Consider the following 19827-nt stretch of genomic DNA (forward strand, 5'->3'; position numbering starts at 1 on the left):
TGTATGCAGCTGACAAGGTACCTTCATAAACATTATTCTGTAGGATCCTCATAATTACTTTATGGGATAGTTTATACCTATTTTTCGATGGAAGGTTTGGTAATAAAATGACTTATTCTGGGTTGTGGAACTAATTAGTGCCAGAGCTTTGACCTTCATCTTCATCTTTCATGCTCAGGTCCTGAGTGTTTCCACTGCACAGAACTGATAGGTGGGTGTGAGAAGAATGGAGCTTCTAGGACTGCCCGTCTGTTTAACTTGTGTACGTGTCTATTCTCCAATCACACTTAGCGCATTGTGTTACCAACAATACAAATATATGTTTTGTTGTCATTTAAATTTATAATTCATTGCATCATGACTGCCTACTGCCTCAGAATCCTTTGCACCTTACGGGGCTGGGCTGGCAGATCTTGTTGGCAGAGAGCAGAGTGGGCCCAGGAGCTCAGCACTCTCCCTGTCTATTACCGGAGACTTCTACAATGAGGTGGATCCATCGGAGGAAATGGGCAAGAGACACTTTCCTTTCAGATTTAGATTTAACATGCATTTTTCTGAATGCAAAACATTTTCACATTTAATAGCTCATATCCAAAAGCTCATAACTCAAAAGAGGGAAGGCAGTTTTCTGCTTTAAGATGTGGAATTTGAGATCTAAAGGTTAAATGCTCTAACTTAAAAAAAAATCACATGAAAATAAAATTCAAGGAGAAGACTGTGAGCAGGGAAAAGACTACTGTCTACTGGCTGTCTGACTTTTAGGTGCCCAACAGATCTTTATACTGTGTTGGATCAAAACTATAATTTAGATCGCAATGTCTGCATTCCTAAACCAGGAGTCTGAGAACCCAGATCATTTGACTTAGAGCTTCAGTAATAAGAAACCAATACTCCCTGTCTGGCTTTCTTCTCACACTATTTCAAAAGCATATAGGAGTCCTAGCAGGTTTGGCTCAGTGGATAGAACATCAGCCTGAGGACTGAAGGGTCTGGGTTTGATTCTGGTCAAGGGCACATGCCCAGGTTTCAGGCTCAGTCCCTGGTAGGGGGTGTGTAGGAGGCAGCTAATCAATGATTCTCTCTCATCATTGATGTTTCTCTCTCTCCCTCTCCCTTCCTTTCTGAAATCAATCTATATATATAAAAGCCCAGTGACCAGAATGGTGGAATGACCAGAATGACCACAACAACCGGTGGCTATGATGCACATTGCGGCAGCCAACCAACCTGATCCAGGCCCAGTTGCTGCCCCACCCCCCGGTCCTGATTGGGGGTGGGGCTGGCCAGCCAACAGCCCTCGGCCCCTTCGCCTCTATCAGCCAGACCTGATGGGCCCCCATCAGGGCAGGCTGGCTGAATCCCACCCATGCATGAATTTGTGCACCGGGCCGCTAGTAAAATATATTTTTTTAAAAAAAACAACATATAGGAAAGAGTCAGAGTACACAGCCTATTGGCTCTAGTTGAACATTAAAAAAAGATGTGAAAGATATTGTATTTTTTTCTAGTATCATAGGGAGAGTAGTGCATAACTAAGATTCTATGTAATCCAAAGGAAGATCCACATTCACAGAGGAAAACATTATCTGAACTCCAAGTCAGAACCTGAAAACTATGAGTAATTTCATGGGACAATAAAAATATATTGTGTAGAATTAAGAGTGATGACATCAGTGGTCTGGTCAGCTCACTGAAAAAAGTCTCCAAAAATTTGAGACTTTACTTCTCAATTAAATTTCTGTGGCTATCCATGTTCCTTATGATTAAAAGAAAAGAAAAAAAGCTCTCAATTAAGCCCACTTTCCCCCTACTATGTTATGTCTTTAAGAAACAGAGGAGAAAAGTAGATTAAAGCTCAGGAGCTTTTGAATGAGGAACACCCAAGGACATGTTCCATTCTTAACCTATGTCACAGAGAATGTCACAGAGACATCTGAACAACTAGAAATCTTTTTAACCACGTAAAGACTCTAAGGTTTCCCTAAATGACATCCTGGTTTACACTGTGACAAGACAGAGACATTCCTTGCTGTATTTAGAAAGATTGTCTCATCCCAGGCATCCAGTATCTCACTATTTACCCTTACTCCCCTGCCTATAGAAACGCCTCTTTCTGACTGAGCATGTCACCCTAACACTCCCCCATTCCACATGAACATATGGAAGGCTGCAAACACATGCAGGATGGACATTTACTGATAGAGTAGACAAGAAACAACTGGTAGTATTTTGTCTGTGAGGGTAGCTGTATACTAGTGTTCTATCGTCAAGGGCTACTCAAGTATAATGTATCCCAGGGTTTATAATAGCCCAAGAATGTCAAGAGAACAATGGCATACTAAATGCTGCCAAAGGGTCCCAGGTTCGATTCCAGTCAAAGGCACATACCCCAATTGCAGTGTTTCTCTCACATCAGTATTTCTTTCTGTCATTCTCTCTCTCTTCCACTCTCTCTAAAAAATCAATGGAAATATACTCTCGGGTGAAGATTAAAAAGAAAAAGCTGCTTATTAGAGTATCACACTCAAAGAATCCATCAATAAGAGGGTTATCAAGAAAGAAAATACAGGCAGGGGCAGGATTGAAAATAAAGTCTATCTTGCTCCAAAAAAGAAAAAAAAAAAGAAAAATAAGGAACTGCACATTACGAAAAGAACTAGGAAAATTCAACAGTTATTATACGTTGTCTTTTGAAGCATTTTTGTCATTGTCTGAAACTATAGATAAATTCAGGAAAGGGAAGAGGGAAAGTTTTCTCTGTCAGATCAGGAAGAACTCAGTAGCTCAATATCCCACAGAGGAGCTAAAAGCAAAAAAGTAAGTCAACTTCCCCCATCCTCTGGGGAGCAGAGAGGGTTTGGAGGCTGAATTAATAATCAATTATGCCTATGTGAGAAAGCATCCATAAAAATTCCTAAACATGGAGTTCAGAGAACTTCTCGGTTGGCAAGCACATCCACATGCTGGAAGGCTGACACATCTCAACTCTAGGGGATAGAAGCCCCTGCTCTCAGGGACCTCCTAAAAAAGAAAAAAAAATTAAGTCAACAGTTAAAACAGACAGCATTTAATCTGTTGATAAAACATGAAATTAGGAGAACTGTGGCTGTATTTTCAAGCCCTGGAAGTTTCTTCAAAGCCATACTAATTCTAATTGAGCGAACAGAAGGAAAAACATATCAGTCTCAAATTAAACCTCCCATAAAGCAAGAGGAAATAACACATGACTCTTTATTCTTCCCAAATGTGAGGCATACAGTAGGTTGTCAGAACGTGGCTTCGGAGAACTTGAGAGTGCAAAGAAAGGCTGAGCTATTCAAACCAAAAAGCTGTGCTCAGCTCTTCTCTGTCACTGTGACATCAGCCTCTTGTGCCCACATAACCCCGAGTCCTCTTTTTTGCTAAATGATTTCCTTCTATCTAATGCCTGCAGTCCCATGGCCTGATGGCTCAGATAAATCATGTGCAAAATCTTGGCAGCTATATCTCTTCTTTGTGGGAAGGTCATGTAGTCCCTTAAAAAATCTGAAGGACACAAAAATATTACTAATGCACATGTGGGTTTAGAGGGGACTACAAGATAAAACTTCTTGGCATGCAAACAAAAGCTTTCCATAATTTGTAACCAACTTACTTCTTTAGGGCCCTCACCCATTTCTCCTCTCCTTCCACTAGCACATATTCTGTCTATTGCCTCTGTGTCTTTGCACATGCTGTTCCTTCTGTCCTTTCTCATCTTCTCCCATGGAAAACTCATAATCATCCTTGAGAACATTTCAGATTCTCTGTAAAATATCTTCCAACAATTCCAGGGAAATTTAGTCACTTCTTTGTGCTTTTATAAAGCTTTGTTCATATCTTTACTATAATGCCTGTCACCTCATACTGTATTTATGTGTTAAATTTGAGGACAGAGATCATGTCTTAATCATCTAGTGATTAATGCAGCCCCTGGCAGATAGTAGGTACTCAATGCATTTTTTGAATGAATGAACATCTAAATTGTGTAAATACCTATAATAGGAGGAAGACAGTGAACAAACTAATTGCATCACTCCTGGAAAGCTGCTAATTCTGTTAAATTTACCCCTCAAAGTGGGGGAAATGTACAAATTACAATGTTAAACGTGGCTTTATAATTACAATGAAAACTGTTTATAAAACCATTTCCATTTCCAATTCTCCTTTCTCTCAACAGAGTAAGTATAAGAAAAAAAGATACACAAATATCCAGTGTAGACTTCATCAGAAGAGGTCTTTAAAAAGATCAAAACAATAGATTTTTACTGTCAAAAGAGACCTCTTGGTTATTTGTTCAATCCTGTCATGTATGAATCTCTATACTAATCTCCCCAATAAATGCTTACCTAGTCTCTACTTGAACACTTCCAGTGATGGGGGAACTCACTAATTAGAAGGTACTTGATTCCTTATTTTAACAATGAAAATATCCAAGTTAGCTCAAATCTGCCTCCTTGTATTCATTAACCATTGAAGTCAGTCCTTTCGTCTTAAACCACGAAAATATAGTCACTCCAAGCTTTCTCTTCCCTTTTCTCCCCTCCCCTCTCCTCCCCTCCCCTCTCCTCTCCTCTCCTCTCCTCTCCTCTCCTCTCCTCTCCTCTCCTCTCCTCTCCTCTCCTCTTCTTTCCTTTCCTTTCCTTTCCTCTCCACAGCCTCTCACGTCATGTTTTCCAACATTTTTATCAATGTTGCTAAGAAACAGAGGAGAAAAGTAGACTAAAGCTCCTGGGCCTGGATCAGGTTGGTTGGCTGCCGCAATGTGCATCGTAGCCACCGGTTGTTGTGGTCATTCTGGTCATTCCGCCATTCTGGTCACTGGGCTTTTATATATATAGATTGATTTCAGAAAGGAAGGGAGAAGGAGAGAGAGAAACATCAATGATGAGAGAGAATCATTGATTAGCTGCCTCCTACACACCCCCTACCATGTACCCTTGACCAGAATCAAACCCAGACCCTTCAGTCCACATTGTTTATATCTGCAGACACATTGCAGTCTGTCTCTAACACTTCTAGAATTAAGTGATATTTGCCTACCATAGAGGACTCCCCAGAGCAGGACTAACAGATCTCTCTCATTCAGGTACTACTCAAGCTTGGACTGGCTCTTTACATGGTGTAAGTCACACCTTGGCAATGGTTAGGAGAAAAAGGGATAACATGAAGCCTGGATAGGACCAGAGCTAAGAGAACTGATCCCATTCTGAGACTTTAGCTGGGGAATAAGTTGCTTAAATGAATCCTAGGCACACCAAGGGCATTCAAAGGCCTTGATGGAATAGATGGAGACAGGGTGTGGCCATATTTGAAGTCAGATAGGTGGCAGCATTATGCCTCCATTAGGTTTTGGAGCAGGTCTTCAATCATCATCAGGTGGGGGACACGAGAATCCAGACCTGAGCAAAGCAGCTGCAAAGGACGAGGCAAATTAAAGTCAAGAAGACTGGAGTTCAAAGAAGGGAGATCTGTTAGTTTCTAGGGGGAAACTGAGGTAGTAAGAATAAAAATGACTCTGGAGTCATAAAGACCTTTGTTGAATTCCATTTTCTTTACTTTCCAAAGCTCAGTGTCCTCACGTGAAAATGGGGCTAATGATTGTATTTATTGAAAGGATTGCTAGGAAAACTCAGTGGAATAATATATGTAAAGTCTACATATAGTTAGTGCTTATCAAATGTTTTATTATTGCAAATTAAATGCATGAATAAAATGTACGTTATATAAAGGTTTAAATTATTTCACTTCTGAAGCCCTTAAAATTCATTATATACTAAGAGCATTTTCTCAAAGTATTTTTAACACCTCTAAGAAAAGCACTATATCTATTATTTTAAAAGATGACCAGGACTGATGTGGATTAGTTGAAAATGGCTTGTAAAGTAAGAATAACATAATACGATTCATTATAATCCTCATAGTAACTGTATCAATAATATGGTTATAAACATATACTTATTTTCAGTTTTTATTTTCAATGATGATGTTTTACTTAAAATGATGACTTCACCATAAATCATTGAAATAAGTTTTTTTTGTAATACAAATTCATTAACCCAGTCAGAATTCAGAATTGCAATTTAATATTTGTTAGAAATCTTTGCATAATTCTTTTTCCTAGCCACCTACTGTTTTTCTGTTATTATCTAATGATCTAAATCTTAAGAGGAATGGGCACCGCCCAATGGGGGTATCTGTTGTTCTGGTCCTATAGTTGCGATCAAGAGAATTGGGAGTGATGACATCTGTAACAAGAAAAGAGCTTCTCTTGGTGAGAAGAAGACCTACATATAAAAGTCACCCTTAAGTGTCTACAATCCAATTCATCAGCTTTCTCAAGTTTACTCAACTTTAAGAGAGCACCAGCTGCTAATATACCTGAAAGATATTGTCCTAAGACATTGTGTGGTGAGTAATCTTCACTTTCTCTTTTAAATCTCATATAATTGTTATAATATAGGTATTATTTGATGTGTATCATTTTCTACAAGTAGTATGCTGTTTGTTCAAGTTACAATGTGAAAGGAGGGTTTGAGTTATGTTTCATATAAAATGCCACAACACAAAATCAATTTATGCTACTAAAATACTCTGAAATCATTTATTCTTGTGAACAAAGTCTTTTGAGGGGCCTTGCTTTTTCTAAATTTATCTGAAATTACCCACAAAAAATTATAATTTGGCATCATATGCTTTAATGGTATCTTACTGAAATTTTCAAATAAAGCAGACTAATGAGGAATAAATCATTCTGATTTAAATAACCAATATACATTTATGAAATTGAGTTAGCAGTCCATTTTTCTTGCAGAATATCCTTATCAAACTGTTGGTTTTATGACTCACGGAGAACTCAAGTTGTATACTAGAGCTGGAGGAACAGTTTTACCACAGAATATTTTTTCCCTTTAATAAAACTTGTTTCTAATTTTCTATTCTAAAAACTGTACATGAATTGTAAAAAGCTTATTTTTGAGCTTTTTCATGACATTCTTGTAAGAAGCTTGTCTCTATTAGGAATAGGAAACAAAGAAGAGATGTCTGAAGTCACTCGGTGAATGTGATAGAGCTAAGATTAGACACCAATGCTTCCGTCGTCTAGCTACAGTGCCTTTTTAAAAATAACATAAACCAAAATTGAAGTATATGTATTTGTTGCTCCACCAATAGCTTTATATTAAATCTCACAGTGAAAATAAATGTAGTAGATCATATTTCTTATACTACTTCTTCTTTTTTCCCCAAACTGCATCCAGCTTTACTAAAGATACTTTTCATAAACAATCATGGTATTTCAGGCAGGATATGGGCAGACAATCATTAACAGTATACAACAGCTTTCAAACTTCCTTCTTCAATGAACTACCAAAATCAGAAAGCCACCATAAAACCAGGTGAAGTCTACATCTGATGCTCTGAATAGGGAAAGTGTAGAGTGAGGGTTGCCATTTCACATTGAGCATGTTGTGTAACAACTTTTCACAAGCCGACCCTGACTTTCAGGAAAGGAAATGAAAATGGCAGAGAACATCGATCTGTAGATCCACAATCTAAAAAGGAACTGCTGCTCTTTAGAGGGAGGCCATCTCAGTGGTGACACTGGAAAGCTCAGATTGCCCAACCGACTGGAGATCAACGTTTTTTGGGTCAGGTCCCAACAGGTCTCTGGGCTTAAGAGAGCCAAAGTCTATGCTAAAGTGGAGAGGGAGAAAAGGACAGAAAAATGAATTTTAGTTTTCCACACGACAAGGTGTTTGTGCCAAGATGGCTAATGTGTGACAACATCAAGAGATCCCTGCTCCCAGGAACCAAGAGGAAGTTTCTCAAAACTAGAAGGGAAAGGTATTTCCCCCCATGTCAGTCCAGCTTTGGAGACATTCTAGTAGTACTATATGTCCTTCCTCCCAAAATAACAATGAAGTGTTCTGTGTGCTAACAACATAGCTTAAAAGTAAAAGAGAATTCTGCATTTTTATAAAACTTGGTAAAAAATAGTATTTCAAACTGTACAGTCACCAGAAATACCCAGCTATCAAAAATGCACTCAATTCACTTGGCACCTCCAGCACCTTCAGCTTTCTGTGCCTGGTCTGCTTTGGCATCTCCATTTTCTGCAGGGCTATTCCCATCTTTGCCAGCATCAGCTTTACCTTTTCCCTTTTGGTACCTTCTCTCCCTTCTTTGCAGGGGCCTTTTTAGGCTTGGGCTCTGGCTTTGGAGGAGCAGGTGTAGCTGATAACCTGGCAGATCTTCTCTGTGGTTCGTCCTTCACCTTGGCTTTATCTCCTTCACCTTTAGCATCCCCTTCAGCCTTCCTCTTGGGCATGATGGCGATGGTGGCGGGACATCAGAAGGGATGCAGAGGAGGAGGTGTAGGGAGGGAGGAGGGGTGAAATGCAGCAGGGCACTGGCTTTGCTGGGTCCTGGGTGGATCTCGCCTCCTCATATTGCTCCATTTCTTATACTACTTCTAAATGATGCCACCACTTCAAAAATAAATAAATAAAGCCATTTCCCTTCAAAATATGAGTGCATAGTGACTCTATGTGTATGTTAAAAGAGACCATTCAGCATTAAGAAAAAGCACTTCTATAACAATAAGGTTTACAATTACTGAAGTGCAGATTAAGATTATTTTGAGATGAAAAGCTTCATGAACAAAAGAGGAAAGTGCTAAAAATTATACTCAGACAAGATAGTTTTAAAAGAAGCTGACAAAAACAAACAAACAAGCATTTTATATGAAGCCAAAGCTCTAAATTCCTATAATTAATTAGATGATTTTTAAATACTTTGACACATTTTAAAATGGTAGATGTATGCACTAATTTAGTAAAACTATCTCTAAATCACAGACTATTAATTTGGTACTTACGGTTATTGCAGTGCCTAAAATGAGATTGACTTATGAAAAAGAAATTTTCTAAGTAAATAAAGTGTGTTAATAATTTACCTAAGTAAGAGAATTAGCTATTTTCCAAGCAAATTATAAGCCCTTGGTCATAAGCAACATAAAATGTAGGAGGAAATTCTAAAAAGTAAGCATTTTCATTCCTCATGTGGCTTAAAATTCATATATTAAAACTTGCACAAGAACTCTCAAAAAGATTCCTAAAAAGTAAAACTAATTTACCTAGAAAGTAAAACTAATCTGTCTAATTTCTAAGTCAAATTATGTGTATATATGATACATACTAATGTATCTGTAAAATAAAGAGGCTGATTCCAAAAGTCCTCCATAAAAACCAATGCAATTACTTGCTGTACCACTCTGTGTACAGTTGTGTAGTTTAAATGTAAACTGCTAAATTTAATTACATAATGTGTAATAGTAAAAATATTTTTAAATGCCTACATTTTGTTTTTTCTTTTTAGTGAAGATGATGTCTGCAAAAGACATGGTTAAAGTAATGATCGTCCTGTTTGCAATTTGTTTTTTTGCAAAATCAGATGGGAAACCCATGAAGTAAGTACCGTTTCTTGTTCTGCAGGACAAGGACTTGGGGATTGGATTTTTAGGGCTGGCTTTTATGATGGGAAGAGGAGATCTAATAGAGTGGCTTCTCTGTTTCTGTTCCGGACAGAAGGAGATCTGTGAGTGAAATACAGCTTATGCATAACCGGCGTCAACATCTGAACGCGATGGAAAGGACAGAGTGGCTATGGAAGAAGCTGCAGGATGTGCATAATTTTGTTTCCCGCCAAGCATCTGTAGTTCCCAAGGATGATGTTTCCCAGAGGCCCCGAAGAAAGGAAGACAATGTTCTGGTTGAGAGCCATCAGAAAAGCCTTGGAGAAGCAGATAAAGCTGATGTGGACGTATTAACTAAGGCTAAATCCCAGTGAAAACACATCTATCTGAGCACTGCTCCAGTCAGCCGAGGCCAACAATATTACATGCTGCTAATGTTTCCACCCTCTATTATGATGACCAAGTACCAATATTTCTAATATTACCAAACTTTACATGTAATCCATTGCTAACCATGATAGCTATAATTTAATTGATTATTTTGATTTTATTTTTATTCAAGAGTCTTTTACTTATCCTATTTCTGTGCCAGCCTGGCTAATTATTCTTTTTAAAGTATGTTATTGCATAATTTATAAAAGAATAAAATTGCACTCTTTAACCTCTCTCTCATCTTCCAATGCAAAATAAAAAATTAATGATCATGATTCTAAAAAGGTGACAAGTAATTTTCAATTGTTATAAGAATATCGTTTTGATTATAAGTAATACCAACATATTTAAATGGATCATGACTAGGAAGAACAACATAAAATGGTTTTATTTCCAGTTTTTTTTTTTCAAAATAAAGGACATACATCACTTATATAAGTTAAAGGTGTACAGCAAGATGATTTGATTTATTACATATATTGTGAAATGATTATATGTTGAACATCATCCTTTTAGTAATATTATCAAAGTACCAGGTCCCCAAATCTTAGTAGCAAGATACTATTGTCCTCTTCAATTCAGGAAAGATAATGAAATAGTCAGAAAGGGAGAAAGTGATCTGAAACTTGAATGCAAAAGTATTTGCCTATGCCCAATCCTACTGATCATATTTCTAGTCTGAACCCCAAATTCCATGGACTAGAGTTTTTGTATGTTTTAGAATATAATTTCATTTATTTGTCATTTAACACATATCTATTTAGGGTCCATTACTTGCCGTGTACTATATTAGGCACTGGACATACACCAGTAAGTGAAATAGACACAGTTCTTATCTTCATGGGGCCAATAATTTAGTATGGAAGACAGACATTAATTCATTATTCACTTTGATAAGTGCTCTAAAAGAAAAGCACAAGATAGTTCAGGACTGTAAAATACACAGCCCTGAACTACTTAGGTCTATACTGTCCAATACAACTGTCTGTGATGATGGCAATGTTCTGTATTCTGTGCTGTCCAATACCATAGCCACATATGCAGTTAAAATGTGACTTGTGCCCAGATGGTCTCAAGCAGCCAAAATCCCCAGTAGTTTTTACAGCAAGAAGTTATGGCAGGGGTCCTCAAACTTTTTAAACAGGGGGCCAGTTCACTGTCCCTCAGACCGTTGGAGGGCCGGACTATAGTTTAAAAAAAAAACTATGAATAAATTCCTATGCACACTGCACATATCTTATTTTGAAGTAAAAAAACAAAACGGGAAGAAATACAATATTTGTATTTGCCCGCGGGCCATAGTTTGAGGACCCCTGAGTTATGGGGACTTCTCTCCCTGGTACTGGAACTCTGTTTTGGGAGGCCTGATGTAGGGCTATGACACCTCACTCCTCAAGGGGGGTGGGGAGGGGCGCTTCACAACCAAGATATCCCTCCTGATTTTTATCCACCACACATGTGTTCTGTGTCTCCCCCGCTCCTTCCAGTCTCAATGAAGCTTCTTCTTAAATTCCTTTGTTATAGGACTTCCAGTCAGCTAGATTTCAGATAGTTCTGAATGATGGTTGATCTGTAATTTTAGTTTAGTTGTAATTTTGATGTGTTTATGGGAGGATTGGGTACCACATTTACCTATGCACCATCTTGACTAGAAGTCCTTTACTTTTATTATTGTACTAGAGACCTGTGCACAAAATACATGCACGGGTAGGGTCATTACGCCTGGATGGCGATCAGAGCCAAATGGGGCCTTTGGGCTGCCTGCCGGGACCTTCAATCCCCAGCTGCTAGCCAGAGCCTTCCTTCATTCTGTGCTGCCCCCTGGAGGTCAGCGCATGCCATAGTGAAGGATCGAAGTCCCAGATCTGCTGGTCAAACTCCCAAGGGGATACTTTGCATATTAGCCTTTTATATATACTCATATACAAAAGCATGTGTAAAACACAAATGTAGATTTTTAAGAAAAATATAAAATGAACACCATTACTCACTACTCAGATTATGAAACAGAATATTGCCAGTATCTTAGAAATTCCTTGTTAGCCCTTCCTCAATCAAATCCCTCTTCCTTCTGGCCTCCTTTTTATATTTATCATTATTCTCTTCTCCTTTTCTCTCTTTTCTTTTCTTTACTTTCCTTTTCCTTTCTTTACTAGTTTCACTCAACTGCTTCTCACATGTCATGTTTTCCAACATTTTTATCAACCTGGTTCATATCTGTAGACACATTGCAGCCTGTCTCTAACACTTCTGAAATTAAGAGATATTTGCCTACCATAGAGGACTCCCCAGAGCAGGACTAACGGATCTCTCTCATTCAGGTACTATTCAAGCTTGGACTGGCTCTTTACATGGTGTAAGTCACACCTTGGCAATGGTTAGGAGAAAAAGGGATACCATGAAGCCTGGATAGGACCAGAGATAAGAGAACTGATCGAATTCTAAGACTTTAGCTGGGGGATAAGTTGCTTAAATGAATCCTAGGCACACCAAGGGCATTCAAAGGCCTTGATGGAATAGATGGAGACAGGGTGTGGCCATATTTGAAGTCAGATAGGTGGCAGCATTATGCCTCCATTAGGTTTTGGAGCAGGTCTTTAATCATCATCAGGTGGGGGACACGAGAATCCAGACCTGAGCAAAGCAGCTGCAAAGGGCAAGGCAAATTAAAGTCAAGAAGACTGGAGTTCAAAGAAGGGAGATCTGTTAGTTTCTAGGGGGAAACTGAGGTAGTAAGAATAAAAATGATTCTGGAGTCATAAAAACCTTTGTTGAATTCCATTTTCTTTACTTTCCAAAGCTCAGTGTCCTCATGTGAAAATGGGGCTAATGATTGTATTTATTGGAAGGATTGCTAGGAAAACGCAGTGGAATAATATATGTAAAGTCTACATATAGTTAGTGCTTATCAAATGTTTTATTATTGCAAATTAAATGCATGAATAAAATGTACGTTATATAAAGGTTTAAATTATTTCACTTCTGAAGCCCTTAAAATTCATTATATACTAAGAGCATTTTCTCAAAGTATTTTAACACCTTTAAGAAAAGCACTATATCCATTTTTTTGAAAGATGACCAGGACTGATGTAGATTAGTTGAAAATGGCTTGTAAAGTAAGAATAACATAATATGATTCATTTTAATCCTCATAATAACTGTATCAATAATATGGTTATAAACATATACTTATTTTCAGTTTTTATTTTCAATGATGATGTTTTACTTAAAATGATGACTTCACCATAAATCATTGAAGTCAGTCTTTTTTAGATGGCCATGCATCTCAGTCTGTCTTTACATACAAACACGTGCACACATTCTTGGAGTGTCTACCATTTAGAACTCAGTCCTTATGGTTAGAATAAGACACCAGAAATCAAGAAAGTAACACTGCAGAGGAGTAGCCCAGCCCAAATAGCACCTGGTCCAGGCTGGTAACACACCAGTGACTCTCCCTACCGGCCTGTGGATGTGGTGGTGGCATTGGTGGGCGCAGTGGTGAGGAGCTGAAGAACTAGGGCTGCACAGAGTTGCCTATGTCTGCCCCCGGCAGCCTGCTGCTTTTATAACATGTAATTGAGTTGAACACAAAGTATAGTAACTGATCTCCCTTCTTCCTGGATGAGCGCCCGATGGTGGTGAAATAGTGGTGTCAACACCCTGAACATGCCCAGGTGGGCAATGCCCAGCTACTGCTTCTTTTTGAAATGATGCTGTGCTTTGGTTGTGGCCCAAGCTGTGAAGTGTTGCTGGGCTTCTCTCCTGTGGAGCGCTGATCACTCACACAGCGGGTTTGGTGAATATTGGTTGGGGCGAGTCTTGCCTGTCTCCACTTGGTCATCTTTATATGAATCCAATGAGGTGTGTGTGTGGGGGGGGGGGCGGTGGATTATTGTTTTTGTTTGTTCGTTTTGGTCTTTCTGAAACAGTTTTTAGGTGATATTCATGAAGAGCAGTCCGTACCTAGAACTGTGCCACTAAGGAGAGGAAAACCTGTCTGAGAAGGTGCGTCTTCCAGAGCTGCCGTCCCACCCTTGGGGGCTCTGCTGGGAAAACAGAATCAAGTCTCAAACAATGCCTTTTTAATTGTATCTCTAGTATTATAGACGTAGGGCAGTACGGTATCATACCTCTGTGAATGGAAAATACCTTGTACCTGCTTTATGATACGTAGTAGTGACCGTGCTTTATCAGAGCTGTTTTTAATGATGTTATCCTAGAATGTTTTCTTTCCAGATGATGATGGAGAAGCTTAAAAAAAAATGGTGCCAGGAACCACAACAGTAACAGAACTCTGCTGTTTTCTGGAGATTTATTTTTTACTTCTTTTTTTTTTATTATTGGAGTGTGCTAGATGTCTATAATTTTGTTCAGATGACTATAGAACCTGGAAAAGCTGTTGCTGCTATTGATGCATAACATACTGCTATTGGTCTTTTTACATACATATAAATATAAATATAAATATAAATATAAATATATATATACAGATATACACATACATACATATATAATTTGAATTTTTGGAAACTTTAGCTGTGCTGTCAACTTTGGAAAAACTATCCCAGTTGTACTGTGTTGGGTTGGCATTGTACAGAAATTAACAGCCATATTGGTCTAGAAACGTTAAAGATAATTTTTTCCATTTGTACAGGGGTAACGCACTGTATTAAATATGTAAGGTCTTAATCTACATGGGTTTGATTTCAAAAACTAATAAAGTATTCTTTAAATAATGAAAAAAATCAGTCTTTTTTAATAATACAAATTCATTAACCCAGTCAGAATTCAGAATTGCAATTTAATATTTGTTAGAAATCTTTGCATAATTCTTTTTTCCAGGCCCATACTGTGTTACTGTTAATATATAATGATCTAAATCTTAAGAGGAATGGGCATCATCCAATCGGGTTGTCTGTTGTTCTGGTCTTATAGTTGTGATCCAGAGAATTGGGAGTGATATCATCTGTAACAACATAAAAGCTTCTTTTGCTGAGAGGAAAACCTACATATAAGTCACACTGAAGCATCTACCATCCAATTCATCAGCTTTCTCTAGTTTACTCAACTTTAAGAGAGACCAGCTGCTAATATACCTGAAAGATATTGTCCTAAGACATTGTGTGGTGAGTAATCTTTACTTTATGATTTAAATCTCATATAAACTATTTTTCATAATCTAGGTATTATTTGATGTGCATCATTTTCTACAAATAAAATGCTGTTTGTTCAAGTTACAATGTGAAAGGAGAGTTCTATCTATATAATAGAGGAATATGGAAATTAGCCGGGACACCGTAATGTCACGACTGAAAGAAAAAATAGCAATACTAAAATATTTCCTCTAATTAACTCCCTTTAAATGTGCACAAATTTCCTGCACGGGGTCACTAGTGTTTAATACAAAATTCCACAACACAAAATAAAAGTATGTTTCTAAAATACTCTGAAATCATTTATTTTTGTGATGAAAGTCTTTTGAGGAGCCTTGCTTTTTCTAAATTTATCTGAAATTACCCACAAAAAATTATAATTTGGCATCATATGCTTTAATGGTATCTTACTGAAATTTTCAAATAAAGCAGACTAATGAGGAATAAAACATTCTGATTTAAATAACCAATATACATTTATTAAATTGTGTTAGTAGTCTATTTTTCCTGCAGAATATCCTCATCAAATGTTTGTTTTATGACTCACAGAGAACTCAAGTTGTATACAAGAGCTGGAGAAACAGTTTTACTGCTGAATATTCCCTTTAATAAAGCTTTTTTTCACTTTCTATTCTGAAAACTGTACATGAATTGTAAAAAGCTGATTTTTCAGCTTTCTCATGACATTCTTGTAAGAAGCTTGTCTCTATTAGGAATAGGAAACAAAGCAGAGATGTCTAAAATCACTCGGTGAATGTGATAGAGGTAAGATTAGACACTAATGCTCCCGCCTTCTAGCTACAGTGCCTTTTTAAAAATAACATAAACCCAAATCGAAGTATATGTATTTATTGCTCCATCAATAGCTTTATATTGCACAGGGAAGCTTTATATCGCACAGTGAAAATAAATGTAGTAGATTATATTTCTTACAATGACTTTTTTTTTTCACACTGAATCCAGCTTTATTGAAGATACTTTTCACAAACAATCATGGTATTTCAGGCAGGACATGGGCAGATAATTGTTAACAGTACACAACAGCTTTCAAACTCCCTTCTTCAATGAGCTACCAAAATCAGAAAGCCACCACAAAACCCAGTGAAGTCTTCATCTGATGCTCTGAATAGGGAAAGTGTAGAGTGAGGGTTGCCATTTCACATTGAGCATGTTGTGTAACAACTTTTCACAAGCCGACCCTGACTTTCAGGAAAGGAAATGAAAATGGCAGAGAACATCGATCTGTAGATCCACAATCTAAAAAGGAACTGCTGCTCTTTAGAGGGAGGCCATCTCAGTGGTGACACTGGAAAGCTCAGATTGCCCAACCGACTGGAAATCAACGTTTTTGGGTCAGGTCCCAATAGGTCTCTGGGCTTAAGAGAGCCAAAGTCTATGCTTAAGTTGGAGAGGGAGAAAAGGACAGAAAAACAAATTTTAGTTTTCCACACGACAAGGTGTTTGTGCCAAGATGGCTAATGTGTGTCAACATCAAGAGATCCCTGCTCCCAGGAACCAAGAGGAAGTTTCTCAAAACTAGAAGGGAAAGGTATTTCCCCCCATGTCAGTCCAGCTTCGGAGACATTCTAGTAGTACATTATGTCCTTCCTCCCAAAATAACAATGAAGTGTTCTGTGTGCTAACAACATAGCTTAAAAGTAAAAGAGAATTCTGCATTTTTATAAAACTTGGTAAAAAATAGTATTTCAAACTGTACAGTCACCAGAAATACACAGCTATCAAAAATGCACACAGTTCACCTGGCACCTCCAGCACCTTCAGCTTTCTGTGCCTGGTCTGCTTTGGCATCTCCATTTTCTGCAGGGCTATTCCCATCTTTGCTTGCATCAGCTTTCCCTTTTCCCTTTTGGTACCTTCTCTCCCTTCTTTGCAGGGGCCTTTTTAGGCTTAGGCTCTGGCTTTGGAGGAGCCGGTTTAGCTGATAACCTGGCAGATCTTCTCCGTTGTTCCTCCTTCACCTTGGCTTTATCTCCTTTAGCATCCCCTTCAGCCTTCCTCTTGGGCATGATGGTGATGGTGGAGGGAAGTCCGACCAGGACACGGGGGTGCAGCTCCCTGCGGGCTTCTCTGGGTCCTGGGTTGATCACGCCTCCTCATATTGCTCTATTTCTTATACTACTTCAATATGATGCCACCGCTTCAAAAATAAAGCCATTTCCCTTTAAAATATGAGTGCATAGTGACTCTATGTGTATGTTAAAAGAGAACATTAATCATTAAAAAAAAGCACTTCTATAACAATAGGGTTTGCAATTACTGAAGTGCAGATTAAGATAAGACTAGTCTATTTTGAGATGAAAAGCTTCATGAACAAAAGAGGAAAGTGCTAAAAATTATACTCAGACAAGATAGTTTTAAGAAAAGCTGAAGAAAAAAGAAACAAGGTTTTTATATAAAGCCAAAGCTCTAAATTCTTATAATTAACTAGATGATTTTTAATAATACCTTGACACATTTTTAAATGGTAAAAGTATGCACTAATTTAGTAAAAATATCTCTAAATCAGAGACTATTAATTTGGTACTTATGGTTATTATTGCAGTGCCTGAAATGATGTTGACTTATGAAAAAGAAATTTTCTAAGTAAATAAACAGTGTTAATAATTTACCTAAGTAAGAGAATTATCCATTTTCCAAACAAATTATAAGAACTTAGTCATAAGCAGCATAAATGTAGGAGAAATTTCTAAAAAGTAAGCATTTTCATTCCTCATGTGGCTTAAAATTCATATATTAAAACTTGCACAAGAACTCTCAAAAAGATCCCTAAAAAATAAAACTAATTTACCTAGAAACTAAAACTAATCTAATTTCTAAGTCAAAGTATGTGTACATATGATACATACTAATGTATCTGTAAAATAAAGAGGTTGGCCCTACCTGTTTGGCTCAGTGGATAGATGTCGGCCTGCAGACCAAAGGGTCCTGGGTTTGAATGCAGTTAAAGGCACAGGCCTGGGTTGCGGGCTCAACCCCCAGTAGAAGGCATGCAGGAGGCAACCTATCAATGATTCTCTCTCATCATTGATGTCTCTATCTCTCTCTTCCACTCCCTTTCTTTCTGAAATCAATAAAAATATATTTAAAAACAAAAAATAAAGAGGCTCATTCCAAAAGTCCTCCATGAAAACCAATGCAATTAGTTGCTGTACCACTCTATGTACAGTTGTGTAGTTTAAATGTAAACTGCTAAATTTAATTATATAGTGTGGAATAGTAAAAACATTTTTCAAATACCTGCCTTTTGCTCTTCCTTTTTAGTGAAGATGATGTCTGCAAAAGACATGGTTAAAGTAATGATCGTCCTGTTTGCAATTTGTTTTTTCGCAAAATCAGATGGGAAAACCCTGCAGTAAGTACTGTTTCTTGTTCTGCATGGCTAGGACTTGGAGATTGGATTTTTAGGGCTGCCATTATGATGGGAAGAGGAGAGCTAATGGAGTGGCTGCTCTGTTTCTGTTCCCGACAGGAGGAAAACTGTGGGTGAAATACAGCTTATGCATGACCGGCGTCAACATCAGATCAAGAAGGAAAGGCAGGAGTGGCTACGGAAGTTGCTGGAGGAAGTGACCATGGCAGGTGCTATGGTTCCCAAGGATGTTTCCAGGAGGTCACTAAGAAGGGAAGACAATGTCCTGGTTGAGAGCCATGAAAAACGCCTTGCAGAAGCAGACAAAGCTGATGTGGACGTATTAACTATGGTTAAATCCCAGTGAAAACACAGACAGCCTAGGCCAACAATATTTACCTGCTGTTAATGTTTCCACCCTCTATTATGATAACCAAGTACCAATATTTCTAGTATTATCAAACTTTACATGTAATCCATTGCTAACCATGATAGCTATAATTTAATTGATTATTTTGATTTTATTTTTATTCAAGAGTCTTTTAATTATTCTCTTTCTGTGCCAGGAGGGCTCCTTATTCTTTTTAAAGGATGTTATTGCATAATTTATAAAAGAATAAAATTGTACTCTTTAACCTCTCTCTCATCTTTCAATGCAAAATAAAAAATGAATGATCCTGATTCTAAAAAAGTGACATTAAGTATTTTTCACTTGTTATAAGAATATCTTTTTGGTTATAAGTAATACCAACATGTTTAAATAAATGGATCATGACTAGGAAGAACAACATAAAATGGTTTTATTTCCAGTTTTATTGAAAAATAATGGACATACATCACTATATAAGTTAAAGGTGTACAACTAGATGATTTGATTTACATATATTGTGAAATGATTATATGTTGAACATCATCCTTTTAGTAATATTATCAAAGTACCAGGTCCCCAAATCTTACTAGCTAGATACTTTTGTCCTCTTCATTACAGGAAAGATAATGAAATAGTCAGAAAGAGAGAAAGTGATCTCAAACTTGAATGCAAAAGCATTTGCCTATGCCCAATCCTACTGATCATATTTCTAGTCTGAACCCCAAATTCCATGGACTAGAGTTTTTGTTTAGAATATAACTTCATTTATTTGTCCTTTGACACATATCTATTTAGGGTCCATTACTTGCCATGTACTATATTAGGCACTGGACATACACCAGTAAGTGAAATAGACACAGTTCTTGTCTTCATGGGGCCAATAATTTAGTATGGAAGACAGACATTAATTCATTATTCACTTTGATAAGTGCTCTAAAAGAAAAGCACAAGATACTTCAGAACTGTAAAATACGCAGCCCTGATCTACTTAGGTCAATACTGTCCA

General features: G+C 37.6%; 2 protein-coding genes and 2 pseudogenes across 3 annotated transcripts; 2 read left to right on the plus strand and 2 right to left on the minus strand.

The window, feature by feature from the left end:
- Positions 1-6234: 6234 nt before the first annotated feature.
- On the plus strand, positions 6235-9867 carry LOC139018034 (parathyroid hormone-like). The gene is made up of 3 exons (XM_070426670.1): positions 6235-6292; positions 9397-9487; positions 9606-9867. Exons 2-3 carry the CDS (start codon positions 9402-9404, stop codon positions 9865-9867), a joined length of 348 nt encoding a protein of 115 aa, XP_070282771.1. The 5' UTR covers positions 6235-6292; positions 9397-9401.
- On the minus strand, positions 8071-8347 carry LOC139018031 (non-histone chromosomal protein HMG-17 pseudogene; annotated as a pseudogene).
- A 4998-nt stretch (positions 9868-14865) lies between the features above and the next one.
- Positions 14866-18818, plus strand: LOC139018030 (parathyroid hormone-like). Of its 2 annotated transcripts, XM_070426668.1 has the most exons (3): positions 14866-14915; positions 18359-18454; positions 18572-18818. In XM_070426668.1, the coding sequence occupies exons 2-3, from the start codon at positions 18369-18371 to the stop codon at positions 18816-18818; spliced, it is 333 nt and encodes a 110-aa protein (XP_070282769.1). In that variant the 5' UTR covers positions 14866-14915; positions 18359-18368. The 2 variants fall into 2 exon arrangements, with proteins under 2 accessions (XP_070282769.1, XP_070282768.1); XM_070426667.1 differs by lacking the exon at positions 14866-14915 and having other exon boundaries at positions 18369-18454.
- LOC139018032 (non-histone chromosomal protein HMG-17 pseudogene) lies at positions 16838-17108 on the minus strand (annotated as a pseudogene).
- Positions 18819-19827: the final 1009 nt, after the last annotated feature.

This window comes from Myotis yumanensis, unplaced genomic scaffold, assembly GCF_028538775.1.
Source record: "Myotis yumanensis isolate MYYU_CA2020_CCGP unplaced genomic scaffold, mMyoYum1.0.hap1 SCAF_10, whole genome shotgun sequence".
Lineage (NCBI taxonomy): Eukaryota > Metazoa > Chordata > Mammalia > Chiroptera > Vespertilionidae > Myotis > Myotis yumanensis.

What these genes read in the sequence shown, in the direction of transcription:
- LOC139018034 (XM_070426670.1), top strand. Translation starts at nt 9,402, where the DNA reads ATGATGTCTGCAAAAGACATGGTTAAAGTAATGATCGTCCTGTTTGCA. An exon ending in TCAGATGGGAAACCCATGAA is followed by an intron (nt 9,488 to 9,605) that starts GTAAGTACCGTT and finishes TGTTCCGGACAG; the next exon opens with AAGGAGATCTGTGAGTGAAA.
- LOC139018030 (XM_070426668.1), top strand. Translation starts at nt 18,369, where the DNA reads ATGATGTCTGCAAAAGACATGGTTAAAGTAATGATCGTCCTGTTTGCA. An exon ending in TCAGATGGGAAAACCCTGCA is followed by an intron (nt 18,455 to 18,571) that starts GTAAGTACTGTT and finishes TGTTCCCGACAG; the next exon opens with GAGGAAAACTGTGGGTGAAA.